The sequence below is a fragment of the Nematolebias whitei genome, chromosome 4, assembly GCF_014905685.2.
Source record: "Nematolebias whitei isolate Nwh7 chromosome 4, NemWhi1, whole genome shotgun sequence".
In the NCBI taxonomy this organism is placed as follows: domain Eukaryota; kingdom Metazoa; phylum Chordata; class Actinopteri; order Cyprinodontiformes; family Rivulidae; genus Nematolebias; species Nematolebias whitei.
Window position 1 is genome coordinate 27,577,998 of NC_056501.1, and position 16,786 is coordinate 27,594,783.

General features: G+C 38.4%; 1 protein-coding gene across 1 annotated transcript in view; it reads right to left on the reverse strand.

The window, feature by feature from the left end:
• Positions 1-14,804, reverse strand: part of ankhd1 (ankyrin repeat and KH domain containing 1) — a gene marked incomplete in the record, with an annotated part of 44,259 nt that extends 29,455 nt beyond the window's left edge. The window contains 2 exon segments of the mRNA XM_037675371.1: positions 10,964-11,117; positions 14,366-14,804. Coding sequence (XP_037531299.1) covers positions 10,964-11,117; positions 14,366-14,644 — 433 coding nt within the window.
• Positions 14,805-16,786: the final 1,982 nt, after the last annotated feature.

Sequence of the window (16,786 nt, forward strand, 5' to 3'; positions counted from 1 at the left end):
CAGTCTTTTAAAATACCACTAAATTTAATCAGTTTTATATTCAGCTGTCTAAAATTTTTACTTTTCTTACAATAGAGTTGCTGTTTTTGTTTTCTTGCTGTCCTCTTGTAGCTATACAGTGGGGAAAATAAGTAGGTACCAAGTTACAGTTCGGTAGGTAAGGCGCTTGTTTCTGTTGATAGGGCGGGGTGCCCTCCTTGTATAATGGTAGGGGAAACACCGTATTGTAGGTACACTTCAACTATGAGAGACAGAATCTAAGAAAAAAAATCAGGAGGACCTGGTCAACGCCCTGAAGAGAGCTGGGACCACAATCTCAAAGAGGACCATTAGTACAGTACGCCGTCATAGTTTAAGATCCTACAAAATGTCCAGGCCTGTTTGACGTTCGTCACTGACCATTTGGATGGTCCAGAAGAGGCATGGGAGAAGGACATGGGGACAAATGAGACCAAAATAAGAGCTTTTTGGTATCAACTCCACTCAACGTGTTTGAAGGAAGGATGAGTACAACCCCAAGAACACTGTCCCAACTGTGAATCATGGGGGTGGAAACATCATACGTTGTGGGTACTTTTCTGCAAAGGGGACAGGATGACAGCATCATATTGGAGAATGGATGGGGTCATGTATCACAAGATTATGGCCAACAACCTCCTTCCCTCAGTAAGACACTGAAGATGGGTCATGGCTGGGTCTTCCAGCATGACAATGGCCCAAAACACACAGCAAGGGTAACTAAGGAGTGGCTCCATAAAAAGCATTTCAAGATTCTGGAGTGGCCTAGCCAGTCTCAAGAGCTGAACCCAATAGAAAATCTATGGATGGAGCTGAAACTCAATGTTACCCAGTGACAACCCCGAAACCTGAAAGATCTGGACAAGATCTGTATGTGGAGGACTGGGCCAAAATCCCTGCTGCAGCATCTCCAAACCTGGTTAAGACCTACAGGAAACATCCGACCTCTGTAGTTGCTAACAAAGTTTTCTGTACCAAATATTAAGTTCAGTTTTTCTATGGTATTAAATACTTATTTCATGCAATAAAATGCTAATTAATTATTTAAAAATCATACAATGTGATTTTTTTTTTTTAGATCTTTTTATTAGATTCTGTGTCTCACGGTTGAAGTGTCCCTACAATAAAAATTACAGACCTCTCCATTCTTTGTAATTGGGAAAACTTGCCAAATCAGCAGTGTATCAAATACTTATTTTCCTCACTGTATGAATTGGAGACAATTATGGAAAACCATAACACCACAGTTTGTTTCACTTTGGTCTACTATTCATTTTGAAGATTTAGGCAAAATTTAAAATTTAGGAATGCACAACATTATTTTATTGGAATGAACATTAACCAAGTCTGTGTTAGGCTGTCTGGCCAATGAAATGTTGTTTACAGGTTACAAGAAGCCTTGAAATGTAAAATAGTAAAGGCTGACAAAGACAAAAGAACATTGTGAACTAAACTTACAGATGAACCTACATATATATTTTTCAACAAGAGACAGAAACATGCATCTGATGTTAGTGTATGATTAATAAGAAGTTAGTAGTTAAGGCAATGGTGGAGTGGAAGTTTATCCACTTCTCAAAAACAATTAAACCTGGAGTCTGTCATAATGTTATCAAAGCTGTAGTAATAAAGTTAGAAGCTTAAAAAAAGATTTAGTTGAATTAAAGCTTTTATTAATGTGTGTCCAGTCATAATATTTTGAGCAGTTTCTATTGTCCCATCCCACCTCATGTATGGTAAAAGAAATATGCTAAACCACTCATATTTGTTGGTATTTACACCACTTGTGTTTATCATTTTGTTAAATTCAACCATCTTTGGTATTTTTCTCTTTTCAGTTTTAAATAGATCTTCCTGTATACTACCGTTGTCAACGTCCTGTTCAACAACCTCTGTTTTTAAGGTTTCTTGCTTATGATTACATCTACATTAACTAGTACAAAAAACAGAAGATAACAGTCAAGGTCACCCCAGTGTGACCAGTGGTAACAGAAGCCCTCATTTATAATTCACGCGTGACGTGACTTACAGCTTGCATTTGTTGTAATTAAGTCTGCAGGGCATTGTTAATCATTCAGAAAAATGCGTGATGAATCCATCATGGGAATTTATGTAAATACACACTAGATTGTTTTATTTGTTAACCCATCCCACTCCAAAAATGTGGGTCATCATCAAGAATCTTTACCTAATCACCAACACCGAATTAATATTTACATTTGACAATCAATTCATGCCAAGTAAAATTAGAAGAAATATGTCTGACATAGGAATGTGCAATATATACGGTGCATGGTAGAAACAACACACTTAGCCTATGATAGAGAACTGTATTTTACCGGCTAACCGCCGTCTATGATATAAAATCAGTTGTCAGATTTAATTGTTACGTTTTTTTTTTTGTTGAAAACTGCGTAAAAGATGTTAAAGTTTGTTTTCTTCTAGAGCTAAGTAGAGAAGCTACACGCTAACTACGGCCGGCTTGCCATACTGTTGCCGAGTTCAGACGCATGAGCAAAACGCTGTGTTCCGTTGAAAGTTAAAGTAAGTGTTGGTCAGCTTTAGAGTGCATTTGTGCTAAACAAAAAGTCTGTCAGATCTTTGAAAAGAATGCTGTGTTGTGTGATTTTACTGAGGGACCTTCTCTGGTCAAAGCCACAGAGGAAACTGGTCACCATTTTGTGTCAGCTCTCCTTAAAGCAGAAGGAAGTGCCCAATGAAGGAACCCCTCCTTTGCTTTGGAAGCTAAACCTTAATCTGTCAGAAACTGACCCATTGGACTGGTGGAAACTGCACCAGGCTAATTTTCCAAGAATGGTAATACTGGCCAAGAAATACCTTTGCATTCCAACCATGAGTGCTCCTTCAGAAAGGGTATTTAGCATTGGTGGCAACATTGTTTCATGCCACCGGTCTCTGTTAAAGCCAGAGACTGTGGACAAGCTGGTGTTGTTGGCCAACAATCGTTAGACTCATGACAGCGAGATTTTGAATTTGAGTTTTGTTAAGTGTTTTCAGTGTGCACTTTTTTATATGTAACATGCTGCTCTGTTGCTGTTCATTTCTTAAGTGAGATGACTGGAAACTGTTGAGTTAATAACATATTTTGTTTAAAACATATGGCTAAAATGACATTTGATATCTTTTGCACTGTTTTGCACTACAAGAAAAAAGCCTAATACATGATTTGTTTATTATTTAAAAACGCTGGACCTAGTAGTGGAATTTTCTTAATTCAAAATAAATTATGGCAAAAGGACACCCTATGCTTTTTTAAAATTCCTACTGCAAGTTTTATACCAAAAACATATTGCAATATATATCATTATTGCCACCCTTCACAATACATATCAAGATATGAATTTTATGCCATATCGCACATTCCTAGTCATGATATACAAACCGGATTCCAAAAAAGTTGGGACACTAAACAAATTGTGAATAAAAACTGAATGCAATGATGTGGAGGTGCCAACATCTAATATTTTATTCAGAATAGAACACAAATCACAGATCAAAAGTTTAAACTGAGAGAATGTATCATTTTAAGGGAAAAATCTGCTTTTTCCAAATTTCATGGCGTCAACAAATCCCAAAAAAGTTGGGACAAGTCCATTTTTACCACTGTGTGGCATCCCCCCTTCTTCTTACAACACTCAACAGACGTCTGGGGACAGAGGAGACCAGTTTCTCAAGTTTAGAAATAGGAATGCTCTCCCATTCATATCTAATACAGGCCTCTAACTGTTCAATCGTTTTGGGTCTTCTTTGTCGCACCTTCCTCTTTATGATGCGCCAAATGTTCTCTATAGGTGAAAGATCTGGACTGCAGGCTGGCCATTTCAATACCCGGATTCTTCTCCTACGTAGCCATGATGTTGTGATTGCTGCAGAATGTGGTCTGGCATTATCGTGTTGAAAAATGCAGGGTCTTCCCTGAAAGAGAGGACGTCTAGATGGGAACATATGTTGTTCTAGAACCTGAACATAGTTCTCTGCATTAATGGTGCCTTTCCAGACATGCAAGCTGTCCATGCCACAAGCGCTCATGCAACCCCATACCATCAGTGATGCAGGCTTCTGAACGGAGCGTTGATAACAACTTGGGCTATCCTTGTCCTCTCTGGTCCGGATGACATGGCGTCCCAGTGTTCCATAAAGAACTTCAAATCGTGACTCATCTGACCACAGAACAGTCTTCCATTTTGCCACACTCCATTTTAAATTACCCCTGGCCCAGTGCAAACGTCTGAGCTTGTGGAGCTTGCTTAGAAATGGCTTCCTCTTTGCACTGTAGAGTTTCAGCTGGCAACGGCGGATGGCACGGTGGATTGTGTTCACTGACAATGCTTTCTGGAAGTATTCCTGAGCCCATTCTGTTATTTCCTTGACAGTGGCGTTCCTGTTTGAGGTGCAGTGACGTTTAAGGGCCCGGAGATCACGAGCATCCAGTAGAGTTTTAAGGCCTTGACCCTTACTCACAGCGATTGTTTCAGATTCTCTGAATCTTTTGATGATGTTATGCACGGTTGATGATGAGAACTTGAAAGTCTTTGCTATTTTACGCTGGGTAACACCATTCTGGTATTGCTGCACTATCTTTCTGCACAACAATGGTGGAATTGGTGATCCTCTTACCATCTTGGCTTCTGAGAGACACTGACACTCTGAGAAGCTCTTTTTATACCTAATCATGTTGTCAATTGACCTAATTAGTGTTAATTGGTCTTCCAGCTGTTCGTTATATGCTCATTTTCCTTTTTCCAGCCACTTATTGCTACATGTCCCAACTTTTTTGGGATTTGTTGACACAGTGAAATTTTGAATCAACATATTTTTCCTTTAAAATGTTACATTTACTCAGATTAAACTTTAATCTGTCATCTATGTTATATTACGAATAAAATATTGACATTTGCCATCTCCACATCATTGCATTCAGTTTTTATTCACAATTTGTTTAGTGTCCCAACTTTTTTGGAATATGGTTTGTATATTGTTACCGCCACCCATCACAATAAATATCGTGATATGAATTTTATGCCATATCGCACATCCCTAGTCTGACAGATAATCTCAAGTCTATTATATTATTTAAGATACATCACAACTTCTCTGGAAAATGTGTGCTTTATTGAAAAAATATGTTTAAACAATTTTAAAGTAAAAAATATATATGTAATGAGCTGAAGTGAAGCAACAGCTACAACATCATGTGAAAACTATTAATATTCAATGTAGTCTTGCTTAAACGTCTGCTAAATTTAGAAACTTAAACCCAACAAGCTGCAACAAGTACCAGTGAGTAAAAATTTTACCATCATGGGATAAGTTATTGTGGCATTGGGACAGTTCAATGAGACACAAAAAGTAAGTCTTTCCCCAAAAAGTGCATTCTTCTTCCATTGAACTTTTGATTCTATAATCACCTTATTTATCTTACCATACCATACTAGCAATGTGCGATATGGCAAGGTGTCAAAGGCAGCTGTGAGGTCCAACAGGACAAGCTGCACAGAATCACCAGTATCTGTGGATCTGAAAATGTCGTTAAAGACCTTCAGCAGGGCAGTTTCAGTGTTATGGAGAGGTTTAAAGCCAGATTGGAATAGCTCTAACATGGCGTGACCCTCCAGGAAACACTTCCAACTGGGACTCGACTATTTTCTCCAGTAGTTTAGAAACAAATGGGAGTTTGGAGACAGGCTGGAAGTTGGATACAACTGAGGGGTCAAGGTTTGGTTTTTTCAGGAGGCTGGACGGCAGCATGTTTAAAGGTTTTGGCACCAGGCCAGTGGATAAACTACTGTTTACTATGGCAAGAATGGACGGACCCAGAGTAGGAAAAACCTCCTTTAGTAGTCGAGGGGGACCACATCAAAGGGGGAACCAGACGGTTTCAAGCTGCACATGACCTGCTCTAGAGAAGATAGAGTGATGGGTTCAAAATGGTCAAATAGAGCTACAGATTGAGGTGGGATGGATGGGTCATGAGTTGAAGGGGAAATGAGAGCCCGAGTGGTCGCAATTTTTTCCAAAAAAAATTTGAGGAACAAGGTACTAAAGCATGCAGCACTAGCTGTTTTCAGATCAAACAACCTTTTTAAAGGTTATCCCAAGGTTTTAAGAAATGTTTAGAGCAATTATAAGATCTTTTTTTATTTTTATTTGAAGCGATAGAAGAAAATAGATTGTCTAACAGTTGGATGATGGTCAGTGCTGCCACGTCACATACGAACACTACGTTCATCAAAAACAGCACGTCAAGAGAAATATCTGCTGTGTTGAGGCTGTCATGATTATAGCAAATTATGTAATATTGTGCCTGTTTTATAACATGAGCTTGAAATGGCAAAATGTTTGGCCTCTTGGCATTTTGTTTAACTTTGACGGACTGTACTTTATGCCATAAAGGCTAAGAAATATGGTAAGCACGTAGCTGACTAAGCAAACGTGCAAGTAATTTCTAATTTTGTGCATAGTTTTCTTTAGAATTGAAAAAAAATAAAAGAAAAAATAGACAGAAAAATGAACATTATACTCTAGATCTGTGTAAAAGCATAATGTAATATGTGTGAACAACCACATATCCTTCAGTGGAAAAACAAACTGGAATGTTAGCTGGATTTAATGGTTATCAGAGCACATAAAAAAAGGTTCCTACAGTCTGAAAACATTAACATATTTCACACAACACTTCTAAGCCAGGTCTGAAATACCTTTTAACTGCCCAAGACATTTAAAACAACCTAGGCATTGTGAGGAGAACTAAAGTCAACTTGCTTCTGTTATGACTGAGCCATCGAGAGAAGTAGTCACAGAGCTGAGTTAGCAGGAAGAAGTGGTGGGTAGCAAGAGCAGCACGCTTCTTAAAACAACGGTGCTGCTGTCACTTACTGGTTCAGTGATGTACTTCATTGTGTAATTACTTCTTCTAGAAGGAAGTGGTCGGCATGATTAGTGCTTTTGTGAACAGTTTTAAAAAACGGCTTGTTTTGTTAGCTGCATCATTGAACCATTTTGAGAAGAACAAAAAACTTTTAGATAGCCCATCAATGGCTAAAGCTCAATGTAACTGACCAATAATGGGCATATTACCCAATAGACAAGAAACTTTAGTTTGTTTAGCTTTAGTGCTGACCATCACACTCACACTATGATGTCCAGTTATACTGGCCATGGCTGACAGGTGGCACACGTTACTGAAAGATTACTCCACAGCCACAAGGTCAACTAGTTTAATTTATAGTAGTCCCTCGCTACTTCGCGGTTTGACTTTCATGGACTCGCTCTACCGAGGTTTTTCAAAGTAAGATTGAACACTAGAAAAGAAAAAAGACAAAATACTTCGGACAGGCGCTGCCATTTTGTAGTTTTCTCTCAATAAGCCTGCAATGTATTGCCACTCAAAAGGACTATATTTCCCAGAAGCCAACAGTGCACTACCCAGAATTTCCCACGTTATTTTCAGCCGTTGCTTTCTGCTAAAATGGAGGAAAGTTTTGATCCGATCCGATAAAGTCTGGCGCTTATTACAGTGACTTCGGCACCCAGCGAATGCAGTCACACGGAACCCACTGAACCGGACCAGAACCGAACCTACAGACCCATCGGTGAATCTTGAGAGCTAGTAGCCGGCCCACAAGGACTTCCGAGCGGGACACTCGCCTCCAAAAAAGTCTGGTGCTCCATTTTGAGCCCACCGGGACTTTTTTTTCTCTTGGACCACTCAATCAGACCACTGGTCCTGTGCCGGCCAACATAACTACTAGAATAAATATAAAGTTGCTACTTGGCGGATTTTCACTTATTGCGGCGGGTGTGGAACGCAATCCCTGCAATAAACGAGGGACTACTATATTCAAAAGATCATCACAAAGTATGAACCATAGTCTCTCAATATTTTCTAAACTGACAAAAACATTGAATTAGGGCTAGGCCTTATCATATTGTTCATGATAATATCTGTTAAAAAAAACTTGCCCAGGAAAATAAATTATATGATATGCTAGTTTCATGACGCAACTACATCAGTGTTTTCCCTACCTTTATACAAGCGGGGCGCCCTGTCTTGTTAACAGAACCGAGCGCACCAAACTATCAAACCGAAGTGCGCACTCCCCACTGGAACTGGCGTAACGCTAAGCTAACCGTGCGCAATACTAGCTAGCTAAAAAGTAAAGGCATCGCTCACGCTGAGCCACCCACCTCCACCCCAGCTCTAAACTGTGGGTACAAACAGTGCACAGCTCAGCTGTGTCTCTCGAGTCCCACAGTCCATGGACCAAGAACAGAGGCAGATGATCAAAGACAGAGCATCAGAGAAATGGAATCATTCCTGCAGGAACAGAGGAAGCTGAAACACCACAAGCTTCAGGGTCAGCTGATCACCTTGTTACAAGTTCTGAAAATTATAGCTCATTTAAAGGCAACATATATTTTGTTGTACGTTACATTTACAGATCTTAAGCTTTCATTTTATTTAGTTTCTTTGGGAACTGCACCTGCACTTTAGTTTTGTTGTGGATTTTGTTGATCTATATTTTGTACAGACTTTTTCAATCTAAATAAAAGAAGGATATTTTTTATTTTTATACTTTTTGAATACTTTACTAATAAATAAAGTAATTGCAGTAAAATTAACCCTCGTTTTTTTATAAATAATACTGCAAAGCAACATGGTAAATTAATTTTGTCAAATGAATAACTATGATTTCTGTTTTTTTTTCTTAGTTATATCATAAAATTTATCGTTATCGTCAGAATGCTCTGAAATATCACAATATTATATTTGAGCCATATCGCCCACCCCATATTGAAACAAACTTTTAAAATTTTCCTAAGATTTACAAAACCTCACTACATCCTTCAAATGATGAAAATGTTAAACAACCAAAAGTAACTGAAAAGGTTTTTGTTTTTTCTATTTGACTGTAGTTAAAAATAAAATCTAAATGACACACCCACAACTACAGTTTTAGGATCTATGGGTCTGCCCTAAATTAAAAGTATTTTTTGCCCATATTAAATAAACACTGTGGAAACATTTGCTCTTTACATACAGTCTCCCATTTTTAGGTGCATAATGTCCTGACAGGCAAATAACCAAAAAGTCATCATACAAACACATTTTGTGGCTATTGTTCTACAATAAAAAGGACATTTTAAATCAAAGACTCACAGGCAGCAGACACTGCATTATTCCTGGTGATGGTATAAAACAGACTTTTTATTTTAATACTTTGTTGAGGCTGAAAATGAAAATAAGCTATGTAAATCTTTGGGCCACAACTACTACATCCTCCCGTCTTTGCTATCATTAACTATTGAACCAGCATATCAGCACGTTATCTTAATCACTATTGAACAAATAAGAAGAGAAGAGATCTTAAGAAATAAAAACCGATTATATAAGTTACCCCCCTTGGCAGGAATAGCCCAGGTGAAAGGGGACTAGGGTGAGATTAGCCATTAGCTGTTGAACACAAGCCCCATGCACACGGTGTGTTACAACGTTAATCTGCGTGGTAATGTTCACAGGTCCAAATGAGGCCAGGACACCCGGCCCTACTGGATTAATGTAAACAGGCCTTCTTAAAGGGAGATTATAAACTCTAATTAAACAAAATTATCCAAATCGCTGCAAAACTACTTTCTGATATGCTACAGAATCAAAGGGTGATCTTTATTTTTCATGAATCCCACCTTTAATCCCTAAAGGAGACGTGAAGTAAAAAAATTTTTTTTTTGCCATTTGACTTGTTCTGGATTGTAAATATTTCCACCTTTCTCCCCAAACAACCTCAAGTCTCAAAAGAAGGAAGTCTAAACTCATTTATTCTTATCTAAAGTTATGTTTCACTTAAGATAAAAAGCTAATAATGATTTGCCAGTATTTGTTTAATGTTTTACATCCAACCAAGAAAATTTGACATTAAAAAATATATATCCTCAGTTGAACGACTTCAATTCCCCAAACTCAAGGTCTGGTTTTTTTTTTTGCCATCAAAAAATAAATATGAAGCATTTCCCCTACAAATATACAAGCAGGGCGCCCCACCCCGTCAACAGAACCAAGCGCCCTGCCTACCAAACCACCCCCCGTCGACAGTTGCCGGCACTGACATAGCGCTAAGCTAGCGGCGCGCAATACAGTTGCGCTAGCTAAAAATCTATGACTATGGAAGTAGCGCTCTGTCACTCTCACGCTGAGCCGTCTCCTCCCCACACCCCCGCTCAAAAACTGATGGTACAAACAGCGGGCAACACAGACGTGTCTTCCCCACCACCACGGAGGATATGAGCGCCCTGCCAAGGAAAGTCAACTAGAAGAAACACTGATATGCAATACTGAAAACAACAATAGTTTGTAATATTGTTTTTAAATAACTAGAAATAAGTTTGTCTCTTTAAAGAATCAGTACTAGCTGCTGTGATCAAACTTCAAATAAAGGGAATATATGTAGGCATTAACCTGCCTGTCAAGTATTTGTCTATCAGTTTGGTGTGGTTGTCTGAGCTTGATTTGTGCGTTTATGTCTGAGCTCCTAGGCTGCTCCCTGTAGGTTCTCACATGTGCTAGCAACATGCTCTAAGGATTAATAAACACTATTGATCTGGGGGAAAAAAAAGCAGACTCAGGAAAAGGGGAGGTGAAGTAGAGTGGGTCACTACATCCTGAAATTTGCTGTCTTTATATGTCCAAAGTGATTGCTCTTTGGTCTCGTAGTGTATTGATTAAAGGACATCACATAAAAAAATAAATTTGTGTCAACTAGTAGTTTAAAGGACACTTAAAAGGCATGGATTTACTTATTAAAAGTTAGTGAATGTTAATGCACAGCCTAAGACGCGTTATATATAAAGATTTTTTTTTAAGACTGGCCAGAAATGCATTGTTTAACGTGATATTAAGATGTGTTTACTAAGATGAGTTCAGTCGTACCTGCAGCTTCCAGTAAAGCTTCAAGTCGGGCCTGTGTCTCTGGATCTACTGTCCTCAGATCAACTCCATCTGTGGCGCTGGACAATAGCAACTCTGAGGCTGTCTTCATAATGGGGTTATCCAAGTCCTCCTGGTCCAGAATGAAGGACTCCACCTAGGAGAGTAAAAGGTCAGAGGCATTTTGTTCATATAGATTTCCTATTTGGCTTTTAAATTAACCATGAATTTGATAAGCAAACAATGTAAAATGAAAGATATCCTGAAAAATGAAATAGCCACAAACATCTGGCTTACTGATTGTTACTGATTGTAAAATAGAACTACTGGTAATCATCAAGTAAAATAAAGTCAATTGTTAAAAAAAAAAATGTAATTATTATTTACATTATTCAATATAAAGTAGTCCTATACCCCTAGTAGTCCACCGTGTATAAATAAAAAAACAGCATGTAGCTCATGTTTATTTATGGTTTGTTTAGGCAGAATTTAAGGACGAATACAAAAACCACTGAAATATTGTGAAGAATTATAACACACTACAGTGAGATTCAGCTGAGAGTCAGCTGCCCAAGCATCACAGTGTCACACCTGAGCTTTTGAACGCTTGTCATATGCATAAAAATTAAAAATAAATCAGCGACAAAAAAAAGAACCCAAATGATGCATACGTTTACCATAAACATAAAAAAATAATTTGTATCAGAGTTTAGCTCCAACAGAAATGTGTGTTTTAGCAAATGTGACAAATATCCTAAAATCAGAAATATGAGCAAGATTTGCTGCATGGTAGCTGCCCTTCTATTGGTAAACACTTTGTAATTTTGTGCAATAAGAACAAATTGTAGCTTGAAAACGTTATGAAGAAAAAGGGAAGGCAGCTTATTTATATTCCGTCCCCTTCAGAAGAGTAGTTTGACATTTCAATAAACATTATCTTTGGATTAACTTTGCAGATTTAAGATACAATATATTTTGTGGATGACAAACATGCACAAAGCTTAAATCTATGTGCAGAAATATGTATATAAAGTCCTACAAATAAACGTAAACTAGCAATTATTTCAGATCATTTAATCTTATAGTTTTATGTGTGAACTGTTAAACAAAACGCTTTGTTGGTTTATATCTAAAGAAATATGCCGCTGATGGCACCCGAGTCTACTGACCCATTTTCTTAACGATACACACAAAAACATTATTTGGTCTTGTGAAAAACCAAAAAAGCTTCTATTTTTTGTATGACAGCACAGATAGTAATTTGATCAAACATTATATATATGAACAGTTTAAAAATTGTTGTTCCAAACACTCGAAATGGTAAAAACAATCTCTGTGTGCCCACATAAACTGAAGCAGGCCTACAGAGTCTGTCCCAGAAACCTAGCATGCGGACTGAGAGTAAACATTAAGCAATCTGGAGGAATTCAGTTATAGTACAGAGCACAACGGTACATGGGAGCTGTAGTTCAAAGGCGGCCTTCATAATAAACAATGGCTATCAGTCTTCACTATTAATGAACTACAGTTCCCAGAGTGTTGGTATCCAGAGAGCTGGAAAGGCCTAGAATGGCATCTGCTTAATCCTGGGGCTCAGATTTTAGCTACTGCCCAGAGCAGCAAGTTCTTCACCAGAGTCAAACACAACAACAAACGCTCCATTTTTGCATCACAGACCGGTCCGCCTGTCTGAGGTGTAATTGACAAACATGATATTTTCTTCTGCTGCTGCTTTAACAAAGCTGATGTCCTCACAAAAACAGCCAGATCATATTGACAAGTGGTGTCAGCTGACATCCTCGACTGTCATGACTTTAGGTTTTCAGACAGACAATCCACGGGTCAAATGTTAGTCAAGTATAGCAGCGACTGCTCAACAGGTAGCCAATTGTGAGCAAGGCCGAGCTTTTCCTCACTTCCATAATTCGATGAGTGTGTTCATTCTGCATCGCCTTTGACAGTATATGCAAATACAAACAAAGATCTATGATAGTTTTGTTCAGCTCAAATAGTTGACATTTACCAAAGCGCTCCACTCCTGTTTGAACTTTTGTCACTTCATGCGATAAAATGGACAAAATGACACGACAATGCAGTTTAATATTCTGAATCACAATGCTCACGTTCAACAAGTTGTGTAGGAATAAAACATTAGGCTGCACTTGTTGACTTATTTTACTAAATCTCCTGGTAGGTGGAGTTGCATATAAAACATCCTTTCCTCACATAAAATGAGCAGCTGAAGTGATAAACATGTCCAACACTGCGTTGAGGATATGCCATCACGCTTGTCCCCTGGTGTGACGTTAAAAAGTTGGGACACCTCACAACGTAAATAAAAACTGCTCCCTAATGTAAGGAGACAAATCAAGTTGATACTGGTGGAAGCCAAAGGTCCGCCAAGCCTAAGAATAAGAAAAAAAAAGCTTATTTATTAGAATTAAATGAGAAAATTTGGAACTGGTTGCTAAAAAGTAATCTAAACAGGGTGTCTGCAACTCAGCTCTAAAGCAACATGTGACTGCAACCCAAAATTAAATGGAAATGAGCAATGCTTGTATTTATAATGGCAATAAAAACATATTTATGTAGCAGGTGCACAAAATTTACACAATTAAATGTCACCAAGGCTCAGTTTTTGACTCTTAAGTCATAAGGTTGCATCTATATGCTTTATTTCCAAATGGGCTGCACATTATTTACTATAAATATGGAAAAAATAATAACAAACCTGCCTAGTTCTACACAAGAAAGTGTATTTTATCTCAATTTTTTGATAGTTTAGATGTTTTCACTTTTAATTTAACGACACAACATAAACTAGTCGTTTTTTTACGAATATAAAGAACTTTACAAGTTGTTTACTTCCTCTATTTAAGTCTCCTGGAGGTTTTTCAGCTATAGAGAGAATATATTTGGTTTTAGGTGATAATAAAGATAGCTGACCCCTGATCTGAACGTACTGAAAAGTTCGTTGTGGGGAGGATTCAGTTCATTAACATGATTTTGAAAAGTGACGTAATTGCACCAAAACTATGAAATGGCTGGTGTTTTAGCTGGCCTTTTACCGTCCGGGGGTTTCTGGACATCTTACATAAGCCGTGGCAGGAAAAGCTGTCGACTGGAAGGCTGCAAACTTGTGATGGGTGTTGCGGAGACGACAGCACCAAACGAGGCCGTCGTCGCTTCCACCCGAACTAGGCCTTAGCCACAGCATAAATAAAACATTTTAGCCAGTTGGCGTGAATAAACACCCATGTCTCACCAAACACTACCGCCATCGAGCTGTTCGTAAGTGTCTGAACACAGGAGAGGTACTATTTCATCACAATGTTGGGTAATTGTACGTAATTTCAGCGGCCTCTCTCTGGTTAGGCTTAGCTAACTAGCTTTTAGCATCGCTACCTCTGAAACCTCGTCTTCTTCGCTGCCGGATCCCGGACCCGAGGAGAGGACGGCCGCGGCCGCTAGTTTGAAATCCAGTCTTTCTGCGGCTGGTCCGCCAGGTTCACCGTACAAACGCACTTTCTTTCCACCAACACCAATCCCAATGCTTCCCAGTCCGACTCCTCCTGGTGTCGCTCCTACCCCCATCCCTGCCACTGGGGAGCGAGGAGTCACCGAGTCAATCTCGTCCTCGAAGCCGTCCGTAAGCATTGCCGTCCCGGCTACTGCATCCTGCATACTTGTGCTCACGGTACGTGTGTTAACGAGCTTGTTGTTGATTTAAACGTCCGTCCAGGCGCTTTCTTGGAAGATATTTGCGTGAATTTTACTTCAGGGAATCCTGAAACTCTCCCGAAGCGAGGGTTGAGGAGCTTCTCTTTCCCCCAGCCATTAACTTTCTAACAACCTAACGCGCTGTTTCTCAGAAAGACCGCCTCTGTTGGAATCCCGTCAATCCCATTGGTTCAGCAGGAAATAACTCCCTTTTCTATTGGACAAAATTCACGCCCGTCAAAGATGAGACCGCAACGTCATGTTAGGTTTACCAATATCACGAGGCTGTAGAACGAACGTCAAGACACGATATGGTAGGCCGACTTCACTAGTTACTAGTTTTAGGTTTTTTTTATTCTAACAAGGGAATCTAACACATTTAACCACTAAGGTTGAAGTTTCTTAGTAGCTTCTGTAAAGATAATTGACTTGATAAGTGTGATTTTATATGGCAAAGGCTTTCGTGGTATAATAGAATAGAATAGAATAGAATAGAATAGAATAGAATAGAATAGAATAACCTTTATTGTCCTTAGGTGTACTAGGTGCACAAACTGTCCAGATGACCTGACTGAGAATTATTGGATATGATGCAATGTTTTGCTTTAATGTATTTGAATGCTCAAATTACCTTAGTGCTTGTTTTTAAGAGTCCTGCTCTCATATGTACAACACATTTTTCTGCAGATAAGAAAGCTAAGCTTGTGTGTGGACAAATTCCAAGTTTGTCAACTTTTTATGCTTCAGCAGTACTTTATTAATTGCCTTGGCATCTTGTGCCAAAGATTATTGTAAATACTTGGAATGTTGTTGAATAGTCCCTGATTTCAGGAAACCTATTTTTTTCTGGAATAAAAATTATCACATTGCTTTGTCTAAGCAAAAAAAAAATATATATATTTTTTTTACTAATATGTATTTAATCAGTAAAGAAAAATTACCTGAGATAAAACAGGTGTAGTACCCCCCGAAACTAATCCAAGATTTTGTAAAAATAAAACGTAAATATTCATTATCTAAAATATGGAAATTTATTTAAAGTGTATTTATTTCTGTAACCATCAAAAACAATCAAGTCCAAGTAAGGATGAAGTACTTGGAAATGTGCTGGCTCAAAAATTTTTATGCTTCAATATTTTGTTTCTTTATACCTGTGCAGATACTGGAAGGTGTGCAGTGGAGAGCATCCTGTGCTCCAGCATCAACGTGTGGCATGGAGGCTGCACAGCTGCAGAAAGAAAAGCTTTGCAGAGAGTGGTGAAGGCTGCACAGAAGTCTGTCGGAGTCAGCCTCCCCACCATCACAGACATCTACACCTCCAGATGCAGGAAGAGGGCCACCTGCATCATGAAGGACCCCACTCACCCAGCACACACACTTTTTGCCCCACTCCCCTCAGGAAGGAGGTTAAGGAGCATTAAGTATAGAACCACTAGATGAGGAACAGCTTCTACCCTGAGGCTGTTAGACTCATGAATCTCTAACTAGAATAATCATTGTGAAAAACCATATCATGTTGCTGCTGATCTGTTTCATGTTGCTGCTGATCTGTTTCAGTGTTGATGTGTTCATGCATGCACATCTGCTCACAGACTCATGTTCATGTTTGTGCTGATGTTCAATGTTTTTATGTTATGAGTGCTTAGTGTATATTTAGTTGATGTTTTTCTTAGTTCATATCTTAGATGTTATTACTGTTTTTCTTATACATTTTATTGTTGGATGTAACTGGGACCTTGTGTACATAATTTCGCTCCACTACATGTACCACATGAGGTGCGAATGACAATAAAGAAACTCTGACTCTGACTCTGACTCTGACTCTGATTTGTTACTTCCGACATTTTGTCCATATCACATTGTTCTTCCACAGGCTAATAAATATGGAATACCAAAATGCTCAAAATTATATAAATAGATAAAACAATATGAAATAAGAACATTTTTCATTTTTATTATTTTATTTCATAATCGTGTTTTTCATGACGGCTTGTTTATTTCATAATTGTGTTTTCCATGATAACTTATTTATTTCATAATGCAAGGATGGAATAAAGTATCATGAATGAAGTTGCTACATTTTTACAGCTGGTTTACTAACTTTAA